Source organism: Harpia harpyja, chromosome 10, assembly GCF_026419915.1.
Source record: "Harpia harpyja isolate bHarHar1 chromosome 10, bHarHar1 primary haplotype, whole genome shotgun sequence".
NCBI classification, from domain to species: domain Eukaryota; kingdom Metazoa; phylum Chordata; class Aves; order Accipitriformes; family Accipitridae; genus Harpia; species Harpia harpyja.
The window spans coordinates 26,036,833-26,055,223 of record NC_068949.1 but is presented as its reverse complement, the minus strand read 5'-3'; the positions used below and the strand labels follow the sequence as shown (position 1 = coordinate 26,055,223).

The window sequence follows — 18,391 nt, the reverse complement described above, 5'->3', positions numbered from 1 at the left end:
CCATTATCAGCAAGAGAGGGACTTCAATGTTGCATCTCCTGTGAACAATACTTACCACAAAACACACAGCTATTTCTCTTTCATGGTTCTTTTTTTCCAGATACTATTTCGAAATTATTGCAACCAGTTACTAAAAGCTTGAGCTTTTTAGCCCCAGTCACAGAGACAAATTCCAGTATATTCACCTGCTACAAAGGGAAATTGTTGTACCAACTGCAGTTTTGAAGGGTCACAGATAGATGAATATAAGCCGTAGCTCACATCCTCTCTGCTGCACTGCTGAATGAGCCTTCCCTCCTGTGTCCATATCTATCTGACCTGGCACATGCTAAAGATGGCATCACAAATGTTGTGAGTTTTAACACACACATACAAGTATCTCACATTGTGTTACATCCAAGTAAAATGAAATAGCCAAATGACTAAAATGGACAGTTAAGGCAATGTTAGAAGCTGACGAACAGCTTCTAACGAGGTCCAGATGCTTTTTCTTTCTGCATAATTTGAAATCTAACATTTGCAGGCACTGCATGCCGTTTAGTTCTTTTCCCTCCAGCTTGAACTTGCATGCTGGAACCAAACATTATGCTAATGATCTCCAAGGACCTAGCGTTGCTGTTGCTTAGGAACAAAAGTTTCACAGGCTGTGGAAAGAGAATTGAATAGAAAGACCCTGAAGCCGGGGAAGTCCTTTTCACTGTTCTCCTCCTCCCCGCACATTCATATACACAAGTTTCTTGAAGGGCTGCTATTTTCCATCAAGGAAGTACGATTCAGAATTTGCAGGACTGTGAAAAGGAAATTGTCCTGTGCTCCCTGCTCATGGGTTTATTTACAGACTGAAAGACTAATTCATTACTCAAAGACGAGCAGACAGAGGACAACTGCACAGTAACAGACCATGAAGGCTCATCCCACACTACTGAAAAAAACCAAACAGCTTTTGACGTCTATACCTCGCCTTCTAAGTCTTCCTAGCTGCTAGCCGGTAAGATCTTATGTAGGGGGGGCAGTCTGGCAGAACTGTTAAGATGAAACAATATTTTCATTTATTTTTGGTGGGTCTTGGTTTTATAAGTGACCTTGCACTCTGTGATAGCACAGTGGCTCTGAAGTGATCTAGAAAAGCAAGAAAATTAAGGAAGAAAACCTCTCTCTGCCTATTTGCTCATGGCAGGATTTAGTCTAAACATGAGACTGCATTTAAGATAGTGAATTAATCTCTCTTCCACAGCAGATTGTATCCAACAACAAAGAAATGGTAACATGCTTGTAAGCAGGAAAATAAAAACCTACCCTAGCTGGAACTGCTTGGCTTCATGCAAAATCATTCACTGTACAAATGCTGGTTTTAAGCTTTATATGAAAGTATTTCCATAGAGCTATTCCATGGGTGAATTAGAACATGTCACCTCACTGCTTTCCTGCCACCAGAGAGGTGCAGGGCATGCGTAGCTCCACTGGGCTTGGCAGGCCTGCTCTGCAATACGCAGACTTCCAGGAGGAAAGACAGAGGAAACTTTTCTCACAGACTAGTTCAAGATGTGGTCAAGGTGATTCTGTGCAGCTTTGGGTGCAGTGAAGCAACCTATGGAATGAAAAGAACAGGCAGAACCACAGAGGACAAGGTCCTGAAACACCCAGACAGTGTCACAGGCAGAAGGCCTGTTCTGCTCCTACCAGCCCTATGCTGAGAAAGGAAGAAGAAAGGGTCAGGTAGAAGAGACTGCATCAGCAGGGTCAAAATCTGTATTCTTCTAGGATCAGATCTCCTTCTTAAGACAGGCTTAAGCTACAAGGAGTCATGACTGGGCCCTGTGCAAGTGCTTAAGTGCAGATAAGGAGTAATCTCCAATCCTTCCTTGCCTCAGAGAGATGCTGACAGCCCTAGTCCTGATGCTCAAGGTCTGCTCCCTCCCTGCAGCTCCCAGCAACACAGAGCACCACAGACAGCATGATGCCCTTAACACATTTTCTATCAATTTCTGTATCAGGTCAGCCTCAAAGCTCTGAGCCTGTGAAACACTCTTAAAGCTCTGGGGTTAGCCCTGGACTTTCAAAAGCCCAATCCAGACAAAAGATTTTACCAAGTGTGGATAAAAAGGGAAAGAGTTTTCTAGTTAAGATACTCTTTAGCAAGACCTTATACACACAGAAAAGCAGCACCCCCACCCCCGGGCAAAGGATTGCCAGCAACTCAGATGGTGAACCTGGCAGTGTGGTGAGGGTTTCAAGAAAATGAGTAAAGAGAGTTCCCTCTTGTCATCATCGTTTCTCAGGTAGTAGGACAACACATGTAACTCTCCCTCTGCTATCCCAGGAGATGCACTGTGAACATGAGGTCAAATAGCAAGGAGGGCTCCTGCAATTCCTGAATTTTTAATATCAGTGGCTACAGAACTGGAGCCCTCTTATGCAGAGCTAAAGAAAATGAGACACGGCTAAGTTCCATTATCTCCAGCTACAGCCCTGTGAAACACTGATAATTAGTTTACAAGCATGCGGAGAGAAGAGAGCTATTCATTCCCTTCAAGTTGTCTGGCACCCGGTGTTTCTGCAGACCTCTAGTGCAAACCCCTATCTTTGGGATTGCAAATCACCTTTTTGTATGTTTGAAACACGGCTGCAACTTTTAACCCAAAGGAAATAGCACTTGGAAAGAATGACCACTCCCTAGAGACTCATGTTTTCCTGATCAGTGCATCTTAGAGGTCCACAGTAGGATTTTAAAAAATCTGACTAAAGGAGGTGGTTAAAAATCTCTTTGAAGTCTGGGCATTATCCAGTGCAACACACAAAGAGATCTGTCTTCAGGAAAATTAAAGTGATCTGCTTGTTTGGTCTGAAAGTCCAGGTTCAAACTTTGTAACAAGTTGGCAAGGGTTATTGACAGAGAAGTACTCAAACCCAAAAGATTGAACGGTGCTGTTCCTGACAAGCCTCCAGCACTCAACCTTGTACACCAGGCTCCCTCTAGTGCTCCCAGGCACGCACAGCACAGAGGGACACCAGCACTGGGAACCAGCATTAACAGACAGCTGCAGAACAGGCTGATTTTTTGGCAAGCTGGTATTTTTAAGAAAGGAAACTGTTTTGGATCAGTGCTTCCCCCTTGGATTTTAAATGAAAATTAATAGGAAAAAATTACTAGGAACTGAAAACAATGTTTTCTTTCTGAGAGTTTTACAGATGTTTCAAAAAGCATTTTAAAAGAAATTATCATTTTTAATTCAGAAAAAAAATTTCCTTGAGGCTCCCTTTCATTTTTTTAAAGGCATACTTGGCTGAAAAGCTTCACTGATCAAAATGTGCTGAATGTTTTGGGCAACTCATCCATCACAAAATTCAGAGATAAAGTTGGACCCAAAAGTCACCAGGTTCACACCAATTGCAGGAAGCAGAAAGTCTCTTTCCATTCTGCCAAAGTGTAAGGAAGCTGCCCTGCAGATCTTTTTCTGAAGCATGGTAGTGACGCTCAGTGTACCAGTAACAGATTCAGGGTGTCCTGTACCAGCAGTAGGGCTCTGGCATTTCCCATGCAGTTGAACTTTATCTTCACAGAATTGCCAACAAGAATATTGCATCAAATCCTTAAAATGAGTGAACTGTGATTAAAAAAACTGTTGTTTTGATCTCCAGAATTTCCTACCCACTCCTGGGCAAATTATTTAAGCTAACTTCAACAAAGGTGGAGAAAGTGCTTCATTTTCCACTGTAGAGTACTTTGCTTCAGTTACCAGTCTACACTATGGAAAGAATAGCATTGATATTGTCCTTGGGGCACTGTCAGGTTAAATACAACAAAGAGTGAGAGGCCTTCAGATATAATGGTAATATGGCCCTGTAAGTACTGGTGAGAGACACAGAAAGATTTAACTGTGTTTAAATATTTTTATATAAAATAACAAAGATCCAATTTTGGAACATACCCTCAGGGCAAGACTGACCCCACTGTGATGCTTCCAGTATTTTTTGAAGCATCTGCCTCATTATGGAGCTCTTGGGAGGGTAGGTGGTAACTGGCAGAGATCCCCCTTGCTTTTGCATTATTTTTGGCTATGGCATGTAATTGAAAAGGAGCTGAAATGCCTTAGTTGTAGCCTGAGCTTCCCCTTCATGTATTTGCACATGATTAATGAGTAGCCAAAAAGCCTGAAGGGTTTGTAATGAAGCCTTTCTAATAGGGAAATGTATTGTAGACAAATCCATATTTTGTCCCAAACAATCATTCATCAAAGCTGCAATTTGACTCTTCACAATTAAATGCCAGAGCACCCGGACCATCCTGAGATTAGCCAGCTGTAACCCATGCTCCTCTCTGCACTCTGGTTGAGAGGACGTTGTCATCCATTTCCAGGGAATCAGTCTATTTCCTTTGTCACTAGCCATAATTAGCAGCTGTATTTGATGACCTTCGATTAGAGCGATAGTTCACCAAACCTGAGACTACAGTGGACTACTACTCATACAGGCCTCAATTCGACAAAGCACATAGTACACACTGAGCATCAGTATGAGTCAAAAGTCTGACCAGAGTACCTACACGCATTTTTTGAGGGTGGGACACCTTTGCAGTGGGAGCCCATCTATCCTGCAGCATGGATGGAAAGACAAGGTTAGAGTATCCAGAGTCTGTCCTTGAAAGCACAGGAGGCACTTAGCAAGGCCTGGTTTAACATGTCATAAGCAGCAGTGACACAGACCCCCTGTTGCAGTCTGCCCTGCAGGTGATCTATGAACTGCAAGCAGTCCTGGCAAATCTGGGAGCCCACTATGTTCCTGAGGTCCTGGTTAAAACAAGACTCTTAATCACTTGCTTTAAATATTTAATCTTTCAGTAGTGTCCACAGCCCAGATCTCAGGTCCATTAAACAGGATGTTTAACCAACCTTTCAACAGATGCCAGGCCTGTAAAGAAGGCAACCTGTTGGTCTGGCAGAATATGTGCGATTTTGGATAGCTTCTTTTAGTGCAGTCCCTAAGGACTGGATTGAGACCCACAATACATTTTTCTTAGGTCCCCAAACAGCTGATAGGTAATTACACATTTCACTCAGTTTCATTACATGCTGAACTCAAATCAGTATCTAGGGATGAAAGACAGAAAATTTCTCCCACTTGTAATTTCACCCTGTAATGCAATATAGGTGTTACAATGCAATAAAGTAATATTGTAAATTATTAGAATTTCATCTACTCAAAATACTTTCAGGAAGAACTTTCAGAGTTGCAGCTTCAGGGTTGAAAAGTCCTGACCTTAAAAAAAAAAAAAAAGACTTCTGAACAGTCCAGCAGTCACATGTTAATTTATAACTATGTGATTCTTTTGTTTTTATTTAGGGAGTAACAGCCACTGCTTTCAAAGGCTTTACTGGAGTTTCCACCTTTATCTACAGAGTCTGGTGTGTCTGTCTGCCTCTCAGTGGAGAGATGGCCAAGGGGAAAGCAAAAGGTCAAAAAGGGAAAAAGATCACCTTGAAAATTGCCAAAAATTCCATCCGGATATCTTTTGATGGAGGGCGCCGTCTTGACTTAAGCAAGATGGGTATCACCACCTTCCCCAAGTGCATTCTGAAACTGGCTGATGTGGATGAACTTGATCTGAGCAGAAACATGTTAAAAAAGATTCCAAGCAGCATCGAGAAGTTCCAGAAACTGCGCTGGCTGGACCTGCATAGTAATCAGCTTGAGGAGCTGCCCAAGGCAATAGGTACACTTCAGAACCTCTTCTACCTGAATATATGTAACAACAAGCTGACCACCAAAAATCTGCCAGAAGAGTTGAACCTTCTCAGGAACCTGCGTATTCTTAACCTTGGCTTGAACTGTCTTGACAGTATTCCCACCGGTCTTGGGGCCCTGAAGGAACTTAATGAGATAGGTCTCTTTGACAACGCCTTGACCACCATCCCAAACAGTGTGAAAAAGCTCCCCAAGCTCAAGAAACTGAATGCAAAAAGAAACCCTTTCCCAGATTCAACAGAACAAGAAGAGCATGCTGACTCCATTAAACGCACAGAAATGCTTTACTTAGTACAAGATAAAGAACTGTGCTCTTCCTGCCTGAAGATGTGTCAGGATGAGAGGGACAAGCTGAACAAGCTAAAGAATGTGACACCTAGCCCCTCAAAGAAGCCAAGTTTCCCATTACTCCTTACACCCAATTCCACTGCAAAGGATAATCAAGAAGAATGGAGATTAAGAGGCAAACACCCCTGAAATATACCAAGGCACTCCACAGACCATGTCCCATGAAGTCCAGTCCAAGCTAATAAAAAGCTGAGTACCTTCCTCCTCCCTTTTTCTGCAGTTCTCTTCCTTTAAAGATCTACTCAGTTTTAGAAGCAGCAGACCTGTGTGGTCTCTAAAACGGAATCTAAACCAACTAAAACAGATGTATACTTGGGAAAGGAAGGACTATTTCCATCTGGACCTGTTCCTACAACATGTTCTCCACGTTTGGGTTTGTTTGGGGGTTTTTTGGTCTTTTGTGTGTGCACGTGTCCAGCGAAGGAATCTTCAAAAAGATAGTTTTTTCTAGTAACTCCACTCCCACCACTAAGCTCCAAACATTAGTTTTGTTCATTTTCATAGGGCGAGACACAGTTAAACTAGTCTCAGTAAATACCATTTGGAGGAAAAGGAACAGACCTGGGAACCTTCTGCTGCTGGTGGCTGCCACCAACACCTCAGAGAATCTCAGATAGGCACTGTCAGTGTAGGAACCATGAGCTTGTTCCAATTCAGCAGAGGCAGATGACACAAATATTATGCTCAGGAGTAACTAAGCAGTGCAAACACAATGCTTAGAGCTAAACAACCAGTCATCCTGTTTGCCATCAAGGGGCCAGACTGTGCATAAGGAAGTTCTCTGGGATTTTGGGTGCTATACCTGGGTGCAGTGATCTCTAACTTGAACGACACAATCAGCACCACCACCTATATTCATTGTGTTTTGTCTGCCTCTGAGTCTCCCTCCAAGGAAGGCACAGAATAGAGAAGGGTTAGGGAAAAGATTGCTCTCTTTAAGGGTTCTGGGCATATCACTTAAGCAGTGAAAAGAGAAGAAGAGTCACCCTCTTCCATGATCCAAGAGTCAGCTGGTGAATTGATGAAATCAGGTGTGGTGTCCCCACAGTACTTCTAGCTTTCTGTTCACGTATGCGCATGTACATGTGCACCTGAGCACACACATTCACTTGCTCAAATCACATCCCTAGGGCAGAGAGTGCTGGCAGCCTGCAAACAGCAATATACAGGTACAACCAACAAGCAGATTATAAAAGCAGTCAGGCATGACACAAGAAGAGATGCTAGCTGTGGCCGTATAACATATGGTGACGGCAAACATTTAAGTATATTTAAATGAAGAATAAAGTGCCAGGGGCAAAGTACTCAGTTGTCCAGTAACAGCCCATCATAATTTCTTAAATGGCTACAGTAGAGCCTGGGAGTCAGAACTCCTGGGTATTATTCCTATGGGCTAGGTGGAAAAACTGATATGAGGTTTCACAGAAATGCTACTACCTCAATGTCATAGGATACATCAAACTAGTAATTTCTTCTTTCCATGCTTCAGCTGTGCAATTATTAATAGTGTGCCTGGGCAAAGAGCTCAGTCTGGACTTCCTCCCTGCCTCAGGTAGGGCAGGAAAAGCTGGGATGCTGTGGAAGATGTCCATTGCCCCCTAGATGGGGAAGGAGCCCCTTGTGCTGCTCCTGAATTTTTCTAACTCAGAAGTGGCTCCAGAATTTAAATGAGAGAAAAGTAAAATCATCAAGTCCTCAGTCCTTTGGTTCCCAGACTGGAGCTTGGTAAAGGGAATCATGCCCACTGGGGTCATTTTCTCTAACCTTCCACTTAAGCACAACTTTTCTGGGATCATTACTTAGGCAGTGGCACTATCTCGTGTTTATTTTAATTCAGCTCATGGTCTAACATGGCCCAGCCAAAGCTATGCCAAAGGCCCCTTACATGCTGAGAGTGAGTAAGATGCACAGGGTCCTCTCTCAGCCAATAGAGTAAAACTGAAGGCAAAGCCTTATGGGATTCAGGACAGGCTACTTTAGACCTAGACATACTCCCTGCTTCAATCTCTGAGACCAAACATGAGTCAAGTTTTTCTCATGATAATGACATGCCCAGCTAAAGCCCAAAGTTCCTGCAGCCATAGTGCATCTTATCTCAAGACATTCCCACCTGTTGAGCACCCAGCAAGCACTGGGAAAGGAAACCCTGGGGTCAGTTATTGGTTACTCCACACAGAACACGCATCATTCTCCATAGAGTCAACCATCACCTCTGGCATAGGTTAGGCTCTAGCCAGAGCTGGCTGCATACTGCACTGATACTTTTTGCAAGCTGATGGCTGGTACTCAGGGGTGAAAATGTTCATTTACAAGATAGGTAATGATCTACAACAGGTAGAGTAAAAATTAAGAAGAATAGTACAGCTGACACAGGCCACAATAACTCCTAGGGGTAATCTGCCCCTCAGGTCTCAGCAGTATTCCAGCCTCCAGGCAATCATTTCAGAGGACACCAATTAGGCATTCAGGCTTGTGTTCCTCAGATATCCAAATTGAGAAGAGTTACAGGCATGCAAGTAACTCAAGGTCAGCATGGAACATGCTCTCAATCACCTCCCACTAGAAGAAAACTTTTTTCCCTGCAGTGGTAAATCTGACACAGTTACTATAACATGCCAAAATATCCATGTGTACATCTATCATTGTCTGCCCTAACCACGCAATAAAGAGGCCATTATGCAGAAGCATTATGGATTAGCTCTAACCTCACCTCACTGACTGTCTCTTTCCCACACTAACTGTCTGTGTAGAGTTTACCAATAAAGTCATATTAAGGAGGTAATAATTATTAATCAACTATGCACAGTCAGCTACTCAACATGTTCTTCACGTCTTCACACTGTGGATGCTGTACACTAGAATGCTTTTCAGAGTTCTGGGGACACCTTTGAATCTTTAAAACAGGGGGCACAAATAGGTAAGTTTCTAGATGCTTTTTTAAGGTGCAACTTATTCACACAATTGCACTTATCTACAGTTATCCAATGTTTCCTATGTTTTACCTTATATTCAAAGACTCTTCTGTTATCCCCTTCGACTTCAAAGCAGGTTGGAAAGAGCAAAATCTATAGGAGATATGAAAGGTCACATTATAATTATTTAAATGGTTATCTGTATACTTTACATATGTATATAACCTATATCAAGTTCTGACAGCAACTTTTTTCCTTAAGGATGCCACAGCATTTCACTGAGACTCTAACCTAGGACAAAGCTGCAAGACAACACAGCAAAAGCATACATTTAATATTAAGGAGTTGTCTATGGGTTGTATAAAAGCAGTTTCTTTCCCAAACAGGACCTTGAATTGATACATAGGGCTATGGACTTATGATCAGGTGGTTTAAGGTGCTATTAGTTAAAGCCAAAGAATGAGAACCTGCTCAGACATTTATCTAGGAAAAACAGCAGAAAGGAATACCAACCCATGCCTCAGCCATTCCTGTTTACTTTCACTGGGGGTTTATGATGTCAGACATACTAAACTCTTGAAATATGTAGGTTTGGTGACCTTCAGTTGAGGGGCAATACAGGCAGCTGAGGATCAAAACCTTTTATTGAACTGCCTCCACAAGATTCCCCCAAGAGATATTTGTCAGAGCTGAGACACAGCAAAGATAAGGGCTAAACAAAGCAGCAGGCTCTGGGGCAGAACCCGGTGATTCTAAGTAGCCACACTATGCAGCCAGTTTAGAAAGAACAAACAGATAAATCTGCATTGACTTTTTAAGCAATACCCCGTTAGAAACTGTTCAGAGATTTCAGGAGCAGAAGGAACTGCTATGATTGTTTAGAAATTAACAGTACCAATCCTCAGTCCAGGCTGCAGAATTTGCCACAGGAACTACTACGTATTGAAGTATTTTTTCTGCATAAAGGATAGTGAAATTAAACCTGATATAGCGGCCAGAACTGCAGTAGGAAAAAAAAATGCAAGAAAACAAAGTGCAAATTAATCACCTCATAGTCTTACATTCAAGTTCCATCAAACAAGACAAGCACTTAAGGAGAAATCTTTTTTTAAACAAAAATTCCATTGTTAAAAGTTAACTCTACACCAAAGATAAAGTCAGTCAGAGAGACAAAAAAGTTTTATTCCTAAAGAATCTAATGACACTTCCTGTGTTGGAAGAAGGCAGGAAGAAACCTTCTTTCACGTAGTACTGTGAGGCGAGATGGAGGTGGCTGTCATCTCAGTGAGAGGAAGCGGCACAGCTACAAATGCAATTTCCTGGGATGCAGGGACATACAACACACCACTGGGTGCTAGAACGCATGCACTAGCTCCCTTGATAAATCAATATATAATGCTCCGAAGAATTCACAGGTCAGCAAAAGAAAAATTTCATAGCTTTGCTTAAGTGTAACCCAGTAAAGACCAAGGGCCTGCAATTGAAGAAAAAGCCCCTGGGGCAGCACAAAACAGACATCTGAAACCAGGATAAATAGGGGCAATAGACCAGGAGTGTCACCTGGGTGTTCACATGTTATTATGAAGTAGTGATTACCTCTTAAATATCTTATTTCTGTCGCTGTCATGGAAGACAAGAAATCTGGAGTAACCATTTTTGAAGAATATTTCCAAGGCAATCTCCTGGAAAGATAAACCATTTACAGTGTGAAGAGCTGCAGAGCAAAGCCTAGTGCTGCAAAGAGTCCATCATGGCCTGTCCAATTCTTCAGGGCTTTAAAAAAAAAAACAGGCCTTGACTTTGTATCAAGTGTGAAGAACTATAGCAAAATATGCCTAATATTCCCAGTTTCTCCAACTGTAGGAATGGTCATACTGGGTTGACTAGGAGTTCAAATGCTTCTCTGAAGCAAACCCAAACTCCAGATATTGGTTCCATCACCCACCTCCTCCTGCTGCTTCTGAAGCATTTTTATCTTGAAATCTCAGTGTGATTAACAAGACATTAGTAGTATTCACTTCTGATTAGGTGAGAAAGATAACATGAAGAGGGGATGCTAAATAAGAGTTTCTTTTAGAAAGCAACCATACTGCTTTCTAAATGAATAGTGAGCTCAACAGAAATGCCAAAATAATTTCTCCTGACAAGAAGCAGCAGAGGAGGAAGGGGAGTTTATGACACTTCTCACTGAAGCTTTAAACAATCAAAGTTGAAAACTTCACCCCCTTTTTTCTGCAAGGTCTCCACACAATTGTTGTGTCAGACGTTTGCATATAATCCTATTATTTACTCATTGAGTGGCCCTTTTTTCCCCAAAGTCAGTCAAGTAAAACTACAAATGACATGTAGTGTCTGGGGACCCCAGACATGAGTTTCAATCCAAACATGGCAGGTGCAATACAAACCTAGAAAAACATCTCAATGGCAACTGCCCCATACATGATTCACAAATAAAGTATAATCAGAAAGGTAATATGAGAGTAGCTATGACAACAAACAGCTTGCAGCGTTTGCTCTGAAGCTCAGCTTCCCAAACCAAGTCTGCTCAAGTGTCATCATTACAGAATTGGGCCGTGTGGTTTCACAGTGCTTTGCTCTGAGCTGGGCTATGTGCACAAACAGGAGATAGCTTTCTGAGGCACAGTAGCTGCCCAAACAGCTGATCCACCTGTCCTGCAGGGAAAGTGCAAGAAATCAGTTTTCTTCTTTTTCTGCAATATTTTTTCAAAGCAGTTTGTGACATGGAGTCCTAGTGCAAGAACTTGAGAGCCTGATACAGATACCTGAGTTTTCAGTTTGTTAATTGAAACAAATCAAAACAAAACAAAAACACCAAACCACCCCCCCAGCCAAAAAAACCACAAAACCCCCTCAAACTCCGCCTTTGCCCCAAGTCCACTCAAACAAAGACTGTTTTTACTCATCTCCATTTTTCACTTTGGGTCACACAAAACATTTCCATTTCACATGTTTAAAAAAATCCATGCATACACAGACATTTGAATATATGAGAAGGCAGCAAGATTCCACTGGCAACTTTGATGCTATTCACAAAACAGAAGAGGTGACAGTTCTGTTGTTCAGGTTGCTCACCAGTGATATAAGAAAATAAGCTTCATACAGTTACTCAGAACAAGACTTAATGTTCCTATACATGCTTGGAGAGTGACCTAACCACTGAGATATGCTATATCTTGAAGCAAGTCTCACCTAATAAAATTGTCCATTTTGCATACATAATTAAATATAAAATAAAACAGGCCTGAGTCATGGATGAGTGCCATACTACATGACATAAGACAATTATCAGCCCCATTTTCTCCAACCTTTGAATTTTCTGAATGTTTTCTTAATTCTCTTTTGAATCTCAACCTTCCAAAAATGGATTCAAAATAACAGGTAACCAGTTATGGCTGCTTCAAAATGCCATATTTTTGTCAGACAAAATCTGTGAATTACTCTTTAGACTGTACCAAAACCCTCTAGAGCAAGCACAGGCTCTGGTGCTGCAAGGAGCTCTAGCTACAACTCTTCTGTGATTCTCATCACAGGCCCATCTAAACCAGACAAAACTAAAAGGGTACCAGGCCACTGGTGATGAGTAGCTTCTGGGTAGCGCAGCTAAAGGCACAGAGGATTCAAATCCTCTGCTCTGACTTATGATTCATTTATTGACTCACATGCACAACTTGGAAGTTATTGCAAGAGGCCCAGGGTAAGCATGTTACACATACCCATAATCCACTGGTGTCCAAAACTACTGACGTCTGTGGGAGCTGAGTATTACTGAAAGTCAGACACTTACTGGGAGCTTCCATCAAAACACAGGATATTGACTTCAAGTCTTATTTTCAAAAACATTGAGATAAACTGTGAAGAACATTGTTAGCCTAACAACTAATAAGCCAACCACTCCAGTGAGGGTGCTTAAACACTCTGGTGAATATAGGAAGGAGTTTGTATTACCAAAGGCTAATGAAGCAATGATGGGAGCAAAGGCATTTTGGGACTCAAGTAAATCTCAGCAGTCTTAGTAAAAATTGTGGAAGTAGTTTTCAGTCACATGTCATCACTGCTGTTGCAGCTTTTTCTCAAATGACTGAGCATGTTAGCTCCTACCTGCAGAAGAAAGCGCATCAGGTGAATCTCTTTTATATCATGATACGAATAACGGGAACACATCTGGTCTCCCACAGCATGATCTTTATGACATAAGTTGAAAATAAATGGATCACTGATGCTGGAAGAGAAAAATATAAAGAAAGAAAAATTAACTTGAAACAAAAAAGATCAGGAGAGCCATCACGAACATCCAAGTCCTCCCTAAAGAAGAATAAAAATACTATGAGATAGCAAGATCAACTGGGGCATACATGAATTGAAAACAAAGCTAAATACTGAAGGCAGATTTTGTACTAGTTCCCAAAATAAATTAAAGAGCCTGTGGAGGCTAAGGGTAGGTTTGGAATTATTTTAGTGCATGCAAACAGGCAGACAGCAAAGTTTTGCACACACTGAAGTCTGAGAAGCAGCAAGGGAAGGAGCTGGGTGGGAGAACCTGAAAGCCTGGGGCAAGGGCAAGCATCATATGGACACACAGCTATTATAAACAGCAATTAATTGGAACTAATAATTAAGCAATTAATTCGTTATTACTTTAGTCGTGTACATGTACTGCAGTTGCTATCTACAGCCTAGTTCATAGCAAATCCCTTAGAAAAACAATCTAAGCTTTTATCGGACCCAGTCCAATCGATCCTTAAGTCACCTGATCAGATTGACTGATATTGGACTTAGTAAGAATTTGATGCAGAGCAGACAGTCAGGGAGCAAAAACACTGAGTTACTCACTGTCCCACTGGGCTTTGCACATGAGCACACAGTATGCGCAAAGAGCTAAGTCTAACAGACTCATTTTCAATATTGATCAGTTTCAATAAATCATGAGTCAAAGATGATAGCAGTGTGCCAAATATTAATTATGATTCTGTCTTGGAGAAACAAACAAAAAACTTACGAGACAATGAAGCTAAAGGCTCTTGTAATGACTGTTCCATATGAATAAAAGATGGGAGCCAATCAGAAAGAAACATTAACAACACTTTAAAAGAACTGAAAAACAGCAATGTGTTAGACTGCCCACCATCTCCATCTGTTGGAGCTGGGAGTTCTTGTTGCACCTCCAAAGCCTGTGAACAAGCACCTGTGTTAGTTATGTTAAACAATTCCATGAATAGATAGAAAGAATGGGAAACTTCTTGCTGTGCTAATATCCTTCTTGAAATTCCCTCAAAGTCTGTGCAAATTCTAGGTATTCATGTGTCAATACTGAAGTTAACCAAGCAGATCTCTGGGAGGAAAGAATGACTCACCTGGACAAGCAGTGACGTGTACAGTAGACTTCTTCTAGAGGAGATAACACAAAGCACTCGCAAATGTAAAAGTGCTCCTTGCCAAAAAGCAGCACTCCTTCCAATGCTGTATGCCCCTGCACAACTGCCACAGAGCACTTGAATGTGACCTAGTATGGAAGCAAGCATAATGAAGCCAGGAGTGGGTAACACAGGAGACAGGGACAGCAGGAAGCAAGACCCAATGATTCAGAAGGACATATATTTGTACCAAAACAGCTGCCATCTTGATCAGCAGGTCTATAGGGATGCAGCCACAAAATCACCATATGACTGACAGTGCCTGCCTCTGTGGTACTAGTAGTGGGAGGGTCTTATGCTCTTTTCCCCCAGTAAATCTGTTACTTCCCCATCTGTCTGTGGCTATATTTAGCAACATCACTACAGAAAATGAAGAGCTTGCAAGTGTTACAGGAGTTATCACTGCAAAACTTTGTTAGACAGCAGTACTTACTACACAGGCAGGGGGTTGAAGCCCTGAGGAAGTGACTTACACAGCACCAAACAGAAAAACAGTGGCATATAATAAATATATGTATATTTAGAATACAGTGAAAGGCAAATACTTTTATTTAGATCCCAGTGAAATATATACTTGAAAAAATCCTACAAAGGGATCCCAGGGAGCAATGAGCAAGGAAAAGATCTAATATTCTAGGTATGTATCTCACCATGGTCAGCTGGATCAGCATACAATGGATTGAAATCTCAGTAACATAAAACTCTTTGCACTGGCACTTTTCCATCCTTTATTATACAGAAGGCTAATCAAAATACATGAATCTATGATTCTAGTTGTCTTAAAGATTTAGTTAAACATTCTGGAATAGTTTAAAAAACCTCCCTTGGCATCCTAAGACTCACTTTCTTTTTCTTTCTCCTGAGCAAATTAACTTGGCCCTTAAAATAGAGGAATTTCTAACCCACAGTTTAGAAGTATTGGGAATTTTTCAACAAAGTAGTTCTTCAGTCATATATGCCAGTTCATAGAAAATTTGCTTGGGAATTGACCAGATTTGATAAAGAAAAAAAAGCCTTTTTTCTGAAACAGTTTCAATGGCTGAGCGATGGTATAGAAAGGAAACAGACCAATACAGATACCAGAAAAGCCCAACAATCTGGAAAATTGTGTGGGCTGCAGGAAACTTAAAGTTCTGATTTTAAATCAAGCAGTAATTCTTTGTAAAGAATTTCCCTAACGTTTAGAGGCATGAAGTTCCTAATTTTTCTTGTCTGTTGATTCACTCTTCTATATATACTCAGCTCCAAAACAGCAGTCCACTGGTTAGTGCAGTCAGCTGGGAGGATCAAGGTCAACCCACTGCTGTGCCCAGTTTGGACCAGAACTTTGAACCGGTATATCCTACATTCCCAGGGAAGGAGGTAGGAGCTAAGCATCAGCCTATAAGCCCAGTCTCAGATGAAGCACCCTCTATTTGCAAAGATCCCTTCAAATGTTCGTACTACAACAAAACACTAATGCTTCCAAAATTTTAAAACACTAACACTACCTTACATACTAAGAAAACTGCTCACTGTTGAGCTGCCCCTGTAAATCAAGACAATCCTAAACTACCTACAATCCAGAAATTCGTGTAAAATTTTGTGAGCTGAGTCCATCTGAAGCCAAGGACCAGAGGGCTGCATACAGAGGGATTAGATCTGAGAGGCAATTACATAACAGAAGTTTGCTGGTTCAGAAATCTAGTGCAATGCTCTTGAGAGAACTGATTGACAAGTATGAGAAGTATCACAAAGTCTGTTTTTTTCTTTTAAAATCTCAATGATCTTACCTCTACCAAGCTTCATAAGAACAAGAGTCCTGTATTATATTTTGTGCATGCAAAAATGACCCAGAAATAGCATTGGTTCTACTGGATCACGTAAAGTCTACACAGTCGTATGTATAGTAGGTATGGTTCTCCTTTGCTTTTTGCCTTTGTTCCTACCACACAATTTCTGGAATCAAATCTACAACCTTCCTTGCCTCTATCTCAAAATACACATAGGCTAACTCAGGTCAGCTGAAACAGACCCACCCTGCTACACAAGCTTTCAGTCTTGGATGCCAGCATAACATAAATAATAAATTCATAAATAATTGAAATAAAATCTTTTTTCTACATTTAATTTTTTTTTTTACTGAAAAGCAATTATTTTACCAGCAAAATAGGGGGGTTCATTTTGAAGTCACATAGTGGGCACAGAATGTTGTTTTTGGTCTGGGTTTAAAAAAAAAAACAACCCTGCAAGATTTCTGTGGGTAATTTTTCATTAAAATCCCTTCAATCTCTTTTTCTTTCCCCTCTAAATTATTTCTAAGAGGAAGCTAGCGTTTTTCCATCACCTTTCCTGCTGATCCCACAGGAATGCCTGTCTCTGTGGGGATATACCAACCACAGAACTCTCTGAACTGGACTGCCTGCGTATGTCTGTACCATTACATGGTTAGAGGCATGTATGCTTGCACTGAGAATACTGGGGAATTCTGCTCACATTAGCAAACCACAGGGTTTCCTGAAGTAATTAAATAGCAGAAAGATCACTTCTTCCCAAAAAGAAGGTAACTGAATATTGAAACATCAGGCAGTTGTGTAAAATAGCTAAATGGACACAAAGTTAAAATCCAGACTTCTAAGAAATCCACCTCAGCAAACCCTGCCCATGTGCCAGAGATCATGTGTGTGGTTTTGGGAGGCACGTGAATTGTGAAGGGGGCCTGCTCACGATCACTAATACGGTCTGGCACAAATAATCACTTTGTTACTCCACCTAAGGCAGGACCGGCACATTAGCAGGCCTTGAGAGGGGAGAGACCGTGTACCTCTCTTTCTCAAACCTTAAACTCTAAGCCCCAGTACATTCTGTCTTCTATACTACCCAACCAGTAACAGTCACCAGTGCCAAATCCATTTCTTCAATTTGATGTCATATCCCCCGACAGAATTAAACACATTTGCACTGTTAGGAATACTAGAGCCCTTGGGCTGAGTCAGTTGTTCCAATTTGGAGAGCAGGGCTCATTTTATTCTGGGTGGGTAATAAAGATCTGACAAAGAGGTGTACTACAGAACCCCCACCAGGACAGCCTTGTACCTACGGTCTTGCATGGAAACACAAAGCAGCCTGAAATTATCATAGATTAAATAAAACCTTTCCTTTTCTGTCAAAACAGAACAGAATCCAGTTCACCAGCCACTAGAATCATTAATCAATGAAGCAAACATGACATAAAATAATTGAATAATTTCCTTCTAAGGTATTGCCCAAAGCCCTGCATCTCTTGATTGCTCTGTTCATTCAGATGTACAAGGAAATTAAAGCTAAAGGCATGGGATTTTCTTTTTCTTGTTTTTCAGAAGAGCTCTTTGTAAATGTTCCAGTTGCATTAAGTGAATAGCCATAAAAGCATATCTGCTCTTGAGTTCAAGAGCCAGATTTCCAAAGGAATTACATGCCTGAAGATGCAAAGAGTCTACACAGTTTTTCAAAAACACTGGAAGAGGTTAGCCATCTATTCCTGCAGACTCTAGCAGCATTAGCATGGCCCCTCCAGGGAAAAATACAATGCAAGGAAATTGAAGTCACAAAACCATGTTACTGGAACACACTTACCCATGCCACACAATCTCCTGAGCACAGCATGTTTACAGAATAAGGACAAAAGAATGGCTACTCCAAGTCAGTTCAGTGGTTCATCCAAACAACTATCCTGCATCTTAGTAATAGAAGCTTATGGAAAGAGTATAAGAAACGTGCTAGGTATGGAGCGATTCTTGATCTCCATATACCTTCTCAGCAACCAGTGGCTTAGGGACTTCCTGAAGCCCCTTCCTCCTCATTGTCACTTCTCATGTTTCCCTGTAAACACTCACAGCTGTCTCTAATCACTTGCTCAGCAAAAGCTACAAAAACTTTACACAATACACATAAAAGCAACACATTCAGGTAGCACTGTATCAGGAATCACAGAGATGA

At 41.3% G+C, this 18,391-nt stretch overlaps 2 protein-coding genes across 5 annotated transcripts in view; one reads left to right on the top strand and one right to left on the bottom strand.

Moving 5' to 3' along the window:
• Positions 1-8,875, top strand: part of LOC128146791 (V-set and transmembrane domain-containing protein 4-like) — a 94,981-nt gene extending 86,106 nt beyond the window's left edge. Inside the window, exons 1-2 of one of the 2 annotated variants that reach the window (XM_052798554.1) lie at positions 570-988; positions 5,341-8,875. In XM_052798554.1, the coding sequence (XP_052654514.1) occupies positions 5,431-6,219 (789 nt within the window). In that variant the 5' untranslated portion in view covers positions 570-988; positions 5,341-5,430 and the 3' untranslated portion in view covers positions 6,220-8,875. Of the gene's footprint in view, positions 1-569; positions 989-5,340 lie in introns of those variants that run through there. The other variant, XM_052798552.1, reaches the window with a different exon arrangement.
• Positions 1-18,391, bottom strand: part of WDFY4 (WDFY family member 4) — a 147,233-nt gene that overhangs the window by 35,627 nt on the left and 93,215 nt on the right. For all 3 annotated transcript variants that reach the window (XM_052798548.1, XM_052798550.1, XM_052798549.1), the window contains exons 44-47: positions 14,375-14,523; positions 13,122-13,242; positions 10,599-10,684; positions 9,093-9,155 (exon numbers count right to left, since the gene is read on the bottom strand). In XM_052798548.1, coding sequence (XP_052654508.1) covers positions 9,093-9,155; positions 10,599-10,684; positions 13,122-13,242; positions 14,375-14,523 — 419 coding nt within the window. The remainder of the gene's footprint in view (positions 1-9,092; positions 9,156-10,598; positions 10,685-13,121; positions 13,243-14,374; positions 14,524-18,391) is intronic.